The sequence below is a fragment of the Dendrobium catenatum genome, unplaced genomic scaffold (assembly GCF_001605985.2).
Source record: "Dendrobium catenatum unplaced genomic scaffold, ASM160598v2 fragScaff_scaffold_397, whole genome shotgun sequence".
Classification (NCBI taxonomy): Eukaryota; Viridiplantae; Streptophyta; class Magnoliopsida; order Asparagales; family Orchidaceae; genus Dendrobium; species Dendrobium catenatum.
In genome coordinates, this window is record NW_021318859.1 from 42,715 (window position 1) to 58,595 (window position 15,881).

Genomic DNA, 15,881 nt, shown 5'->3' on the forward strand with positions numbered 1-15,881 from the left:
CATGTCAAGAAGTAGACTCCATTTCTATAGAAATTTAGGGATGATAGATCTTAGCTCCTATAGATTTGGATCAAATCAGTAAGAAGTTTTTTGAGTTCTTATCTGCCTCTTTAACAAGTAATGAAAAAGGAAATTGGAGATAGCCTTACATTAATTATAAATATGCCCTAATGATAAATCACTTGCTAACCAAATCAAGAAATATGCCCTCTCATGCACACTTGTAAAAGAAACCTTATACCATCGATTGTTTGATCATGAGTGATTTCATTATTTAGATAAGTGTGAAGCCTTGAAGATTGTAAATGAGGTCCATGCTGGACTGTGCAGTGCACATCAATTTGGACCTATGTTAAAAATAAAAAGTAAAAGACTTGGATTTTACTAGCCCTCTATGATTGACAATTGCATGAATATTGCAATATGTTATCATCAGTGCCAAGTTTATGGTGTAATCTTACATCAGCCAGCTAATATGTTGCATCCCATGATAGCTTCATGGCCCTTCTAGAGTTGGCGCACCAATGTTATTTTGCCTATTAACCCTCCTTCATAGGGTCATTGCTTCATTTTGGCTATGATTGATTATTTCTCTAAGTGGGCAAAAGCGACTCCCCTATGCTAGGTAACATCATATCATGTTGAAATTATTTCATGATCATATCATATTTTAATTTGATAAACCCCATAAAATCATATTAAAAAATGGGTCTACATTCAAGTCTATAAAAATAAATAACTTTGTAATATTCCATTGTATTGTTAGAGATAATAGTTTATTACCCATGGGCTTATGGATTGGTCGAGGCCTTCAACAAATCATTAATGCAAATCATCAAAAAGACCATATATGATAATAAACATCGATGGGATAAGAGGTTTCTAGAAGCCTTGTGGGCCTATCAAACCACTTATAGGACTCTAACCTAATTCACATCATTTTCCTTAGTGTATGGGTCTGAGACCGTACTCCCTTTGGAAGTACAAATCCTTTTTCTAAGGATTACGGTGCAAAACCAAATTACAACTAAATAAAATGCTTAATTCTATTTAGAAAAGTTTAAGGCCTTGAAGAGTGCCACCTCCAAGCTCAATAAAATATAGATTTATATAAAGTACGAATGGTTCAAGCTCATGATAAGTTAGTGTGACATAGAGCTTTCTAAGTAAGAGACTTGGTCTTAATTTTTCAGAGACCTATCTTAGCTCATCAAAAATTCAGTGGGGATTTTGAACCAACATGGAAGGGAGCATTCATTATAGAGATAGTCTATAAAGGGGTTCCTACCAGTTAGTTGATTATAAAGGAAAACCATCATTGCTTCCAATCAATGGGAGTTTCCATAAGAAATATTATGCTTGATGTAATCTGAACCTAAAATTAATAAAAAATGTTAGCTTCAAATAATATTGAACCAAATTACCTAAATATAAAATTCTAAAATAAAAAAATCCTTCAATCCTTAAGATTAGGTGTGAGTCCCATGCCTCCTTTTCTTAAGATTAAATTTGTTAGTGATGGAGTAAGCCTATGTGGCACAATCCTAGTACCAAATCTAAATACTATAATCCTTAAGGTTAAGTGTGAGTCCCCATGCTTCTTTTCCTAAGGACTAAAACCTACTATTGGTGGAGCAAACCCCCTGTGGAACCACCCTAGTGTAAAAAATTAAACACTTTTTAGTCTTGTAAAGTTAGGTGTGAATCCCTCGTGCTTCCTTTTCTTAAGACTAAATTTACTGATGATGGAGCAAGACCTTTGTGGAACCATCTTAGCATTAATTAAAATCATATAAAGTCCAATTGTTTAGGAATAGGTGTGAGTCCTCATGCTTCCTATCTCCTAAGATCTTTGCAAAGCTAGTGTTGAATTTAAGTCTGCTGGGCTCCTCTATAGCTTAGTTATCTTTAGTGTCCTAAGGTTATATGTGAGACTCCTTGATTCCTTACCTTAGACCTATAGGTTAATTAAAATAAAATAAATCCTGATCTTCTAGGAATGGGTGTGAGCCTCCGTGCTTCCTATCTCCTAAGATCTTAGCTAGCTAGTGTTGGATTTAAGCCTACTAGGCCCCTTGGTTGTAGACCTGGACCCAAGTACAATGATTTTGATGATAATATTTATTATTATTCCTTGACTACTACCATTAATGCATATTTATTTTATGTGCCCAGCTCACTAACCTTCCAGGTCCATAAGTTTGCTTGTAACGTCAATCAGCTCAAGATCAGGTCGACTAGGATTGAGTCAGTCTGTAATTTTTATTTCAATGCATTTTTTGTCTTTTCTTGAGTCAAATATAACTTGGTGGATCCTGAAGCTAAGTAATATTGCACACATACACTCAGGAAGAGAAATTATGTGAGTTAGAGTTTTTTTATTTTTAATTATATCATAAAGGATGATTTTATATTGTCATGGATGATCAGTCAAAATAAGAAATCCTAATTAGATCATATGGGACATATAAACTTTCTTAAGCAAATCATCCTGGATGATACTCCCATCATTTGGGATGATATGCTCAAATAAAAAATGCTCTGCCGCCAAACTCATTCTGTAAGATTTTATTTTTAAAATTTTATTCTAATCATACAGAACGATCCCATATCGTCTTGGATGATTCATTACAATCATGTATAAATTAGTCAAGTGATTAAGGAAAGTAATTAAGGTTATATTGATCGATCATAGTGGCCTGGCCATTTGCAGGATCTTCTTGGACGATATACATAAAAAACCTTAGTTCTCTCCTAAATCTCCTAGATGTCATGAACTATATGTTGGACAATAATCACTAATTTTGAAATAATTGTACAGGATGATCCAAGCATCATCCTGGATGATCAGTTAAATTTTTATATCATCCTGATTTATCTCCTAGACGTCCCGAACTATCTAATGGATAATAATATATGATTTTGAACTAATCATACGGAATAATGTCCAAATCATCCTGGATGTTCAGAGAAACATTATGTTTTAATCGTACAACAAACACATATCATCGTAGCTGGAAGGGCTGATTTAAACTAATAATACAGGATGATCTATTCTTTAACAACAAGTTGAAAATTAGGGCATTTTTCAAGGCCTTTTATTTAAGCTCTCTCAATTGCTTATGATAATATCTTTTGTTATTATCCTAACCTGGGAGAGTTTGGAGAAGGAGAAGGAGAGCTTGGGAGAGAGAGAGAATCTTATGAGGGGGAGTTTGTGAGGTGTTCACAAAGGCTCCTTGATGGTCTTGAGAGGTTTTTGTCAGCACTAGATCAAGGTTCTCTGCCTACTTTAGGAGGAAGAAAAAGTAGTTTTGGTTCTCTGCCTCACTGATGTTAGTGAAAGGATTTTTATAAGGGTTTTTCCATCTTGTTATGGGAGAAAAAGAAGAGACATTATAGTTATTAGTGTAATATTCAAAGGGTGCCTCTGATGAATGGACATAGGTTAGGTTGACCGAATCACTATAAAATCTAATGTGTTCTTTCTTATTTCTTTTCTGCATTTTAATTTCCACACCTTAATGTTTTGTGGTTAATTGTATGGTTAAAAGCTTTGATTTGTTTTGTTAATGGCTTCAGCACCAAGGGTTTAATCTTGTTTGTTTTAAAAATATTCAAAAATATCTTACCTTTGTTTAAGAATTTTTAAAACTATCAATCCACCCCTCCGTCTTTAGGTTAGCCTCTAGCTAGTTCATAAGGGCTTAACAACCCTAATGAACTTTCAATTGGTATCAGAGCGGGATTAATAAAATTAAGTTTTTAAAAAAATTTGAATTTTGATCCATGGCTAAGTTTTGTAATCGGAACACAATGGAAGGGTATTCCATTACTTGACCAGCCTAATTTGATAATATACCTTTTCATTTCTGGAAAACTCGCATGTCCACTTTTTTATAATCTATAAATTATCGTATGTGGATACTTATAAAAGAAGGTTATTCTGCACCAACACATGAAATAAATGGCATCAAAATTCAACTTCCATTTTATGGACTTTTGATTATAGGGATCTAGCACAACTTAATGCAAAATATGAAACCTAGTGAGTCAATATCAGAAATGTATACTTGGTTTACACAAATAGTCACCTCCCTATATTCCTTAGGAAGAGAGCTAACTAACTATGAGAAAGTTAACAAAATTTTGAGATGTTTATCTTTTTCCTTTGATGTTAAGATTACTGTTATAACTGATTTAAGGATTTAAATGTTTATTCGATCAATACCTTACTTGGATCACTAATTGCTTACAAGCAAGTAGTGAACCAAAGGCAGCTTGATGCAGGTGAGAAAAATAAAAAGAAACTATAGTCTTGAAGGCTAATGATTTAGATACTAATTATTGTGGTTATGAAATTAATGATGTTGCTTTAACTACTAGGTAATTCAAGAGTTTCTTAAGGAAAAAAAGCAAAAAGCATCATTAGAAATAGAATAAAGGTAAGAACCAATTCTGAAGTTTCTTCTGACATATTTTATTTTGAATGCAGGAAGCCAGGGCTTCTGAAGGCTGATTGCCCAACTCTGAAAGCTCACCCAAGCAAGGAAAAGGGTGAAGAAAATCCTAAGTTATGAAAGGATAAGAAATGGATCCAAAAGTCTTTGTAGGCGAATTCTGTATCTGACGCTTTTGAAACTGAGCTGAAGAGGAGACAACAAACTTGTGTTTGAAGGAGGATAATCATCTTGGTCACTCTGACCAAGAAGAGGTATGTGAATTAACATATGATCAATTGCTTGATATTTTTAAGAAAATTCATTCATTTTATAGAAAGCTTAAAAAATTACATGCTAGCCTAAAACTGGAATTTCTAAACTTATAAAAAGAGCATGAAGTTTTGATTAAAAATCATTCTACACTTGATAGAAATCACATGACTATTATTAGATAAATTTGATACTTTGAACAAAAAAGTATTCTAAATTGATTGATAACCATGATTCCATAAAAAGTTTACATGTTGAGCTAGAAACTACATATAAGGAATTAAAAACTTTTGTAACTGATTTAGATTGTAAAGAGCATGCTTTAAAAATAGAAATTTTAGTTCTTCAAAATTTAAATAAGTTTTTAAAAACTCATTTAACTTCTTTCAAAGAAAATAAAAAATAATCCATAATGCTTGAGTTTCATAATCAATCAAATTAACATACATCATTCAAACCTATGAAGAGGTACTATAACCCGAGCAAATTAGTAAACCCTTTTTCTGGTGTTAGATATTTTTTATGTGGCATGCTAGGACATATTTCCTACATGCACCATTCACCGTAAAACACATTAGGTGTGGAGAACCAAATTGCATGATTCATAACATAACACATATTCATTGCATTCTTTTTTCCATAAGAAGGGACCGAAATTTATTTAGGTTCCTAAATATAACATTAGATGAATTTATAGGTGTGTTCTCACACAAGATCTCATGAGAGCATGCTGTATCTGGACAGTAGATGCTCATGCCATAAGACTGGAGATGCTAATCAATTCATTTTGATAGAGGCTATGGTTGGAGGCAAGGTCACTCTTGGAGACAATACCACCAGGAAATTATGGGCATACGTATAATCAAAAACTCCAAGAAACTTTTGATTGAAAATGTTATACTTGTTGATGGATTAAAATATAATTTTCTTAGCATCAATCAGCTCTACGATAAAGGATTCAGCATAAATTTTTTATTAAAACTGTATTATAAGCTTAAATAATAACACTATTTTACAATGAAAAATGATCAATAACATCAACATGCTTGATTTAAATAATATTGAATGTGCTGCTTTTTTTTGCTTAAAACTATTGATGATGAGTTTTGGTTATAGCAGATGAGATTATATCATGCTAGTATGAAAACACTTAGAAAAATAACCCAAAAAAACTTAATAAGAGGAATCCTCAAGCATGAATTCACTAAGGATCACCTGTGTGATGCCTCTCAACTAGGGAAACAAGTCAAATTCTCTTTTCATTCCATTAAGGACTTTAGCACCTCTAAACCTTTAGAATTCCTTCACATGGATTTATTTAGACCCATTAGCATTGTAAGCTTGGGGGAAAAAGTCTTTAGATTTGTAATATTTGATGACTACCCAAGGTTCACTTGGATTTGATTTCTATCACATAAAAGTGAGTCATTCGATGAATTTAAATCATTCTCCACTTAGATTCATAAAAAACTTAATTATGAGATCTTAACCATTCATAAAGACCATGGTGGAGAGTTTGAAAATGAGAGATTTGGAACTTTTTGTGAGGAGCAAGGGATTAGTCATAACTTCTCAACACATAGGAGCCCACAACAGAACGGGGTAGCTAAAAGAAAGAACATGACCATAGTGGAAGCTGCTAGAGTCATGCTTGTTGAGTATTCACTTCCAAATATTTTTGGTAGAAGCGGTGAACACATCTTATTATGTGTTGAATACGGTAAATGTTAGATCTAAATTGAATAAGATACCCTATGAGATCATTAAGGGTAGGACACCCAACCTTTCTCACCTCCATGTATTTGGTTGTAAAGTTTTCATTCTAAATAATGGGAAATCACTCTTAGGAAAATTTGACCCAAAATTTGATGGAGTGTTCTTAGGCTATTCAAGTGTAGGGAAATCCTTTAGAGTGTTTAATAAGAGGACATTGGTGATGGAGGAGACTACTCTTATAGTGTTTAATGAATCAAATTCTGAGAAGTCTAGAGTTGAGGAAGAAGAAGAAGTAGGTGAGATTACCTAAGGAGTAGAAATTATAAATTTGGAGGAAAGGATAGAACCTCAAAATACTTTGCCTAAAGATTAAAGATATTCTTTGAGTCGTCCTAAAGAACTGATATTAAGAGACCCTTCTGAAGGCGTTAGAATTAGATATGGACTTAGAAAAGAAGTTAGTCACTCTACATTCATCTTAATGATTGAATCCACCAACATCAATCAAACCCTTTCTAATAAATTATAGGGCCTAGCTATACAAGAGAAATTGAACAAATTTGTTAGAAATGATATCTGAAAGCTAGTATAAAGACCTAAGGATCAAAGTATAGTATGAACCAAATGGATCTTAATAATAAAAGGAATGATTCTGGTGTGTTAGTTAGGAATAAGGCAAGATTAATGGCTAAAGGGTATAATCAAAGAGAAGAGATTGATTTTGAGGAGACTTTTTCCCCTATAGCTAGATTGAAAGCAATTAGAGTGCTACTAGCCTTTACCTGTTATAAGGGATTTAATTTTTTCCAAATAGATGTCTAGAGTGCCTTTTTAAATAGGTAGTAAAAGAATATATTTGTAGAGCAACTCGAGGCTTTGAGAATTCCCAATTTCCAAATAATATTTTCAAATTTAAAAAAAGGATTTGTATGGATTAAAATAAGCACCTAGGGTATGATATGATAGGCTTAGCACATTCCTATTGGAAAAGATGTTTGTTAAGGGGAGCATAGACACCACCCATTTTCTAAGGAGAGTACGAGTTGAATTACTCATTGTCCATATCTATGTTGATGATATACTTTTTTTAATCTTTTGATAAAAAATTATGTGATGATTTTTCTAAAATAATGAGTAAGGAATTTGAGACTAGTATGATGGGAGAATTGTCCTATTTTTTGGGGTTTAGCATAAGCAAAATGGATGATGAGACCTTTCTTAATCAATTAAAATATATAAGGACAACTTGAAGTAATATGAAATTAATAAAGCCAAGCCAATAAACACTCCTATGAGTTCTAGTGTTCAATTAGATAAAGACTCAAATAGAAAATCAATTGATCAAAAGAAATACAGAGGAATAATTAGATTACTCCTTTACTTGACAGCTAGCAGAATTGATATAATATTTAGTGTATGCCTTTATGTTAGATTTCAAGTTGATCTAAAGGAGACTCACCTGACTGCAGTTAAGAGAATTCTTAGATATCTCTTAGGAACCCAAAACTTAAGAATTTAATATCCAAGGCATAACACTTCTTTTGAGATTATAGGATATTATAATTCTAACTTTATAGGGTATATGTTGGATAGAAAGAGTACATTCAGAATGTGTCAATTCATAGGACAATCCTTAGTCTTTTGATCTAATAAAAAACAAAACTCAGTTGCACTTTCCACTATTGAAGCTGAATATATAGTCTTATGAAGTTGTGTGGCCCAAGTCTATTGGTTAAGATAATAAATTATGAATTTAGGATTACCTATAGGCATAATGTCAATTTTATATGATTACACTAGTGTCATCTTCATTTCTAAAAATCACATCCAACATTTTAGAACCAAACACATTGACATAAGATCATTTTATTAGGGACCATGTTATTAAAAGAGACATTGAGCTATATTATATAGCAACTGAAAACCAACTGGCTGACATGTTTACTAAACAAATGGCCTTTGAAACTTTCAGCACCTTAAGGATTAGATTAGGTGTCATGGATTTTTGATACAGCTGGGGCTTCTTTTCGCAGACGCCAGCATATGGATGATTCAGTTCATGAAGGCAATGCGGGACGAGCGAGGTGAGATGGTCCGCAATGCGCATACCCTCGGGTTCTTTCGCCGCATATGCAAGCTCCTCCTCCTCCGCACGAAACCAGTCTTCGTCTTCGACGGAGGTACTCCCGCCCTCAAGCGACGGACCGTCGCCGCACGACGCCGACACCGCGAGAACGCCCGCGCCAAGATTCGTAAGACTGCCGAGAAACTGCTACTCAATCATGTTCGTTTTCCTATAGGCATTTTGTTCTTTTTCTTTTTTTTTAATTGGTTTTTCGCTCTTATGTTTTTCGTTTTTTTGATGTAGCTGAAATCCAAAAGGCTTGAAGAGTTGGCTGAGGAGATTAAGAGAGGCAAGTCTGAGATTAATGGCGATTTGAAGGGTAAGCAAGTTGCTTTCATGGATGATGGTAGTCTAGGCTCCGGAAAAGCTAGCAGTTTTGGGCGAAGTAGTCAGGAGTTTGATAAAACCATCAACCAAGAAAAGCTGGATGAGCTGTACGAACTAGATTATACTGTTATAATTTTTTTTTTCAAGAAACTTCTCCCATTATGCCGTTCAATAAACTAGATATCATCGATTTAGGCTGGCTGCATCTATTTCTGCCGAGAATGAAGCAAAGCTGGCGGTTAATGAACCAGTGCCTACTGAGGATTTCAAGTATGAAGAAGAAGGCGAAGAGGATGATTTAGAAGGGATTATTTTTGTAAGTTCTTAAGACTTATGACTTCCTTTTAAGGCTTGCCACTGGCTACTAGTTTTCTTTTCGAAGAAAAAATCTATTTTAAATTAATAATTGGACTTTAAAACTAAGGTTATTTCTATCTTGCTACATTATTCTATCTCATATGAAATAATATGTAAAGTCATTAAGTCACTTTCAAGCTTTCTTGATTAAGTTGTTGCATTTATCAAATAAATATGACTCTGCTTTATTGTCTACTTCTTATATTAGAGAATGAGTTTTTTTTCTCTATTATCTAGAAGATATTCTCACAATTGAGGGTATTTAAAGATTTTAAAAGAGAGCTAGCTCGTAAAAATGATAAAAGGCATAAAATGAGCCCAAAAGAAAATTGAAAAGATGCGCAATGATCGCCAAAAAATTGAAAGATACACAAAGTGTATCAAAAATCAAAAGATGTGAAAAGCGCAATAATCATGACAAATTACTTTGATATATTATTGTATAAAATAATTTTTCTGAAATGAAGTTTTTATTATATCGCTTTTCTTATCTAATTTCTTTTGTGAGTTAAATTTTTGTTTTCAAAAGATTTTTATCCTATAAAGAGTACAGCTGGGGCTAATAGGAACAATTGTTCTACTATTTTTAGATTTCGATGATGTTAATTCATTTCTTACTAATTTTTAATTCAATCATATGAAAAATTTATCATTTTTTTTAGTATTAATTAAAAAAAATCATTTTTTTTTTTGCATTTTTTATTATTTTTTCTTAACTTTTTATTACTTTTTTTACTTGGTTTTTTTATTAAGTGTTACATAATTTTTTTATTTTTGGGTCTTTTCTGATCATCTTTATCCATTATCAAAAAATTTAATTTTTTTTTTCATATCATTTTGGATGATTTACTATCGGACTGAATGATATCATCAATTCACCAATCATCATCCATCTGATGGCTGATCTAACTCTATTATTTGAGATCGTCCTGGATGATCCACATCCACATCGTCCTCAATTATTGGTGATCATCCTAGATGATCTTCCTGTTCATGCTGAACGATCCACCTGTTCATCCTAGATGATCCACATGGAAAAATGATTAGATGTTTTAAATTCAATCAGTATGATCCATTATTGCCAATTGTCCTAGATGATCCACATGTTTATCCTTGATGGTCCTTATAGTGAAAGATCATACTAGTTGACTCTTCAGAACAATCATCTGTGTTTAATCATACTGAACAATGTTTGATTATCCTGGATGATAGCACTACCTTTTTGAGCAATCATTCTTGACGCTATTATTGCTCATGATCATCTTGGACAAAACTTTAGGGATTACATCCTCCAAGATTATCAATCCCCGCACACATACTTATCTAGTATTAGATATGCTTGCTCATACTTCCCTTACTTTTATACTGACCCTCGCATTTCCTTTCCATTATGAACTTATGTATGAATTCTTTGCCAGTCCTCGTCTTAACTCTACCTACACTACCCTTTAATCTTATGTCAACAAAAGACCTGTAGAAATCACTTATCAGGACTGTAATGGAATTTTTGAATTTTGAATTTTTCTTAAGTCTCGCGATGAATTTGGATAGGAAAGTATTGCATTTTTTAGTGTATACGAGACAAGTAACTATCATTAATCAAGATTTACACTAGTGCCTTCACACATCACATACCAATGTTGCACCTTATGACACAACCATTCATTTGCACTATAATTAGTTCATTATTAATGTGAATTATATGAACATACCTCTTAATGACCAGCCCTTAATTAATATCCTAATGTTAAACACTTGTGTCATTTAACATATTCTTTAATACAACATAATTCTCAAAGTTGTTGATAAGATTAATATTACCCCACTTTCCACAAACACCTAGTATTATATGACCAAAAAAAATTTAAATAAAAAAACCTCACAATCATTTGACATCCTAGAGTGGTTGTTGAAAATAAAATCTAGAACTTAGTTATATTACTGCCTATGTCTTAGAAATCATGCAAAATATTACTTAGCCTCAATTATCAGATCGAACACCCTTTTTATGTTACCTCAAACCATGCATTTTAGTAGTCAAACTAAACAAGTAAGAAGTCCTAGCTATCATGATATTTTTTAGTGTTAATATCAGTGTTAGTAAACTGTTGACTCAGTAAATAGAGTCATCACTCTTTGCACATCGGCACAATAATGATCTCCTTATAACTCTCAATTAGTATATCACGTGAATTAGTAGAGCATAACATTAAACCACTTTATTTAAAGGAAAGCTCGTTGGGCCACCATCATGTACATGTCAATCAATCTCAAACCAACGGATCAACCAGTCTTTATTTGTTTTTATAGATTTGACACTCGTACTGCGTTATTATTTTACTAGCTATTGTACTATAATGTTTTACTGTTTATAGATTCTATTGCTATTATATTTGAGTTTTATTATTCTTGCATTTATTTAATGATCATATGCCAACTACTACAATGATTTGATGTTTAAAATGCATATTATTTTTTTACCATGCTTTGAATTTAGTTATAGATTTTGGTGACCTACTGAAAGCTTATTATATGTGGTAAAATGATTTCAAGTTAGGTAGGGAAGTAGAAGTGTGAGATTAATTAGGATTCTTTAGGTTTTATTATATTTTTTTTGTTTTTCATTTATACACATAATAAAATAATTATGATATGATTATATATATCCTAAGTATTATATATAATTTTTGGGAATGAATATAGATTTATATATTGACATTTTGAATTATAGAATCTATTTTGCTATTTATTACTAATAGATGATATTAGATAACTCTGGTTGTTATTTATTAAAAGATAAAAATAATTCTTCTAATTTAGATTATGTGGCATCATAATTAGTATCAAATCATAGTTGTTGGAAGAATTGATTGTTATCAGAACTGTATGATTTGAATGAGAGTTGGGTAGGATTTGTTTACGAAAGATAAGAATAATGTGAATTTTGGCATTTTCTAGTTGTCTACCTTTAATTGTCATAGCTGATAATTATGTTCAACAATTAGTGTATTGGTAGACAACAAAAATCATACTGAGCAAAAATTCACATTTTCAGAATTTAACCAAATTATAAAATATCATACAATAATATTCTGAAGCTTTAGTTGAACTAAATCACTATTTTTAGATGTCAAAAAAAAATTTTGAGTAGACAAAAATGGATGTATTTTTAAAATGACATGGTAAAAAATTTTAAAGAAATACTAAAGATATTCATAATCTCAATCTATATAACGTACAAAAAGTTACGCATTGTAAGTTTTGCCAATATAAAGATTTTCACATTTTTCGATAACAGAAACACAACTTTAATCCAAAAAAAATGTCAAAATATAAAATCTTTGAATTCAGAAATAGTGTAAAAGTTTCCTACAATGAGACGATTAAATTTCTTAAACCGAACACCTAAAGATCTCGAAATTCTCACTTGTACCGACAAATACCAATTTCTTAAAAATTTTCACCGGTGCCTAAAAATTATAAAAAAATTCATGTAAATAAAATACTATGATCAAAATACTATGGTGAAGACAGATTATGATTTGGAGTTATAAAGGCTCCATAAAAAATTGGCAAAGTCAAAATACGGGCTATTACACTTTCCGTTCATTGACCATTCATTTCATATTATAAGTAGCAAAAGGGCATAGGTTAGCTCAAGGTGGAGGTGGAAATGAATTAGAAAAAGGAGATCCCGCTTGTCTTGTTCATCCTGTAGTCCTCCCAGGACGAGTAGACAAGATATTTAGTAAGGCTAGAATTAAAAGTTGATGAACAAATCCTGTAAAAGAAAAATCAGGTGGGACTAATTGTAGCACTAATACACTGAGGATTGCTCCTAGTTTTAGGAGTTATTCTCACTTTTACATGGTTTTTTCTATCCACCGCCACCATAACTGGAACAAAGATCGTCTGAATAATGATTATATTATGTGTATTTGTTTTTGGGTGTTTTTTTTGTATTGTTTTTTACTGAATTGAGATTTCAAAATGGGTAGCAGTAAGTGTTTGGTTGGGGGTGTATTAGTGAGTGTTAGGACATAATTATATTTGCATTTTGTACTCATGCATTTGTATTTGAATTATGTAATTATGCATTATATTTTAATTAAAAAATTTATGCTATCATAAAATTAATTTGCTTAGTATCTCACTATTATATAAATTGAGCTTATGATTGAGAGGCATAAATTAATAGGAAAACTACATTGTAAAAAAGTAAAATTAAAAGTAAAATTTTTAAATATTTTGTACTAATTCAAAATTAATATGAGCTCCAAAAATACGTTTGCAAAAAAAAAAAAAAAAAGGCAAATTGTTGGACCCCATGAGTCAATGGTCCTAGTATTTTAATAATTATAAATGTTATTTATTATAATGATGTTGAAATGATAAAGTTATATAGGCAGGTTTTCTTATTTAGCTATCAGTTCATGTAAATCAAATAAAAAAAATCCACAAGGTACTAGTCATATACTTTAAATGGCAACTACATGAGTGCATCCAACTTAAACTGGAGTAGGAAAGCCGTCAAAGAAAGATCATTAACTTGTATGTTTTTTTCGAGTCTACATACATTTGTACAAGGTATATGATTTATAAAACAACCAAACATATACAAATGATATAAATTGATTAAAAATAAAGGGATATTGAATCTAGTTAAAATGTTTTATTTTTGTTAGATTGCATTATATGACTTGGAGCATATAGTATAATAAGTCAAGTGATGTTAATTAACAAGAAGTATAGATAAAAATTTCTAAACTAATTATACCATAAGATCACGTTCGGATAGTACGATCAATTATAATGAAGATTGAACAAACTGTTATCTATTCTTTTCTTAAATAGGTAATTTCAAATTTAAATAGATTATACAATATGGACAATATTGTATTGAATGATTATATAAGATATTTGCCTAATCAAGACATGAGAATCCAACACAGTAATTAAAACCAAATCAGGAAAACATCATAATGCAGTTCTTGTACTTTTAGTGCTACACCATCAATCATATATAAACATGCAAATACTATTTTGAACCTAATCCGAACTTTGTTGAACATTATTCAATCATTATTCAAATCATATTTTATCATTTTTGAATCTTGTTTGAATTATATTTGACTATAAATAGTTATGGTTCAAATATGATCCAAACAATTTTAAATAAGGTTAATTTTTTTTTAAAAAGGATTTAATCTTTATTCAAAGCTGATTATAATAAGACTTCAAAATAAATGCTCCAAAATAAAAATATTTTAATTACAAATAAAATTCCTAATATATTTTCCAATAAAATGAATAAAGGCCGATTTTTTTTTTTGAACATTCAGGTCGCAAACACACAGAAAGCCGTGTAAGCCGATTTTTTTTTGTACTTCCTGCAAATTCCGCGACTTTCATAATCCAACGAACAAGCAGCAGAATAAACAGAGGAAATTATGGAAGAGAAACTCAGTTGAGAAAATTTGCAGGTCGTGCACGAAGAAGAGGATAACGGAATGGGAGTACAAGGGCTCTGGGAGCTACTTGCCCCCGTCGGGCGTCGCGTTTCTGTGGAAACCCTATCCGGCAAAAAGCTCGCAATCGGTACACTTTTCCCAATCTACATACCTTGTCCATTTCCGATCATCGACATGGATTTTTGATACAGCTGGGGCTTCTTTTCGCAGACGCCAGCATATGGATGATTCAGTTCATGAAGGCAATGCGGGACGAGCGAGGTGAGATGGTCCGCAATGCGCATACCCTCGGGTTCTTTCGCCGCATATGCAAGCTCCTCTTCCTCCGCACGAAACCAGTCTTCGTCTTCGACGGAGGTACTCCCGCCCTCAAGCGACGCACCGTCGCCGCACGACGCCGACACCGCGAGAACGCCCGCGCCAAGATTCGTAAGACTGCCGAGAAACTGCTACTCAATCATGTTCGTTTTCCTATAGGCATTTTGTTCTTTTTCTTTTTTTTTAATTGGTTTTTCGCTCTTATGTTTTTCGTTTTTTTGATGTAGCTGAAATCCAAAAGGCTTGAAGAGTTGGCTGAGGAGATTAAGAGAGGCAAGTGTGAGATTAATGGCGATTTGAAGGGTAAGCAAGTTGCTTTCATGGATGATGGTAGTCTAGGCTCCGGAAAAGCTAGCAGTTTTGGGCGAAGTAGTCAGGAGTTTGATAAAACCATCAACCAAGAAAAGCTGGATGAGCTGTACGAACTAGATTATACTGTTATAATTTTTTTTTTCAAGACACTTCTCCCTTTATGCTGTTCAATAAACTAGCTATCATCGATTTAGGCTGGCTGCATCTATTTCTGCCGAGAATGAAGCAAAGCTGGCGGTTAATGAACCAATGCCTACTGAGGATTTCAAGTATGAAGAAGAAGGTGAAGAGGATGATTTAGAAGGGATTATTTTTGTAAGTTCTTAAGACTTATGACTTCCTTTTAAGGCTTGCCACTGGCTACTAGTTATTATCAAAGACGTTAGAATTATTTGATTTCCGTCATATTTTTCAATGTTTTTAAGGCCTTCGATGCTTGAGAGATTTGCTGGGTTGGTTTAATTCATGCGACATATTGGTAATTAGTGACTTTGTTTTAGTTGGATATTTCCTAGAAGAAAATGTTTTGACTATGGGAACATT

General features: G+C 32.3%; 1 protein-coding gene across 4 annotated transcripts in view; it reads left to right on the top strand.

Annotated features, from left to right (window-relative positions):
• Window positions 1-8,505: 8,505 nt before the first annotated feature.
• The window catches only part of LOC110093477 (DNA repair protein UVH3), a 28,689-nt gene continuing 21,313 nt past the window's right edge, over window positions 8,506-15,881 (top strand). Inside the window, exons 1-4 of one of the 4 annotated variants that reach the window (XM_020818376.2) lie at window positions 14,586-14,835; window positions 14,919-15,169; window positions 15,254-15,444; window positions 15,533-15,653. In XM_020818376.2, the coding sequence (XP_020674035.1) occupies window positions 14,748-14,835; window positions 14,919-15,169; window positions 15,254-15,444; window positions 15,533-15,653 (651 nt within the window). In that variant the 5' untranslated portion in view covers window positions 14,586-14,747. Of the gene's footprint in view, window positions 8,713-8,796; window positions 8,988-9,075; window positions 9,197-14,585; window positions 14,836-14,918; window positions 15,170-15,253; window positions 15,445-15,532; window positions 15,654-15,881 lie in introns of those variants that run through there. The other 3 variants (XM_020818377.2, XM_020818379.2, XM_020818378.2) reach the window with 3 other exon arrangements.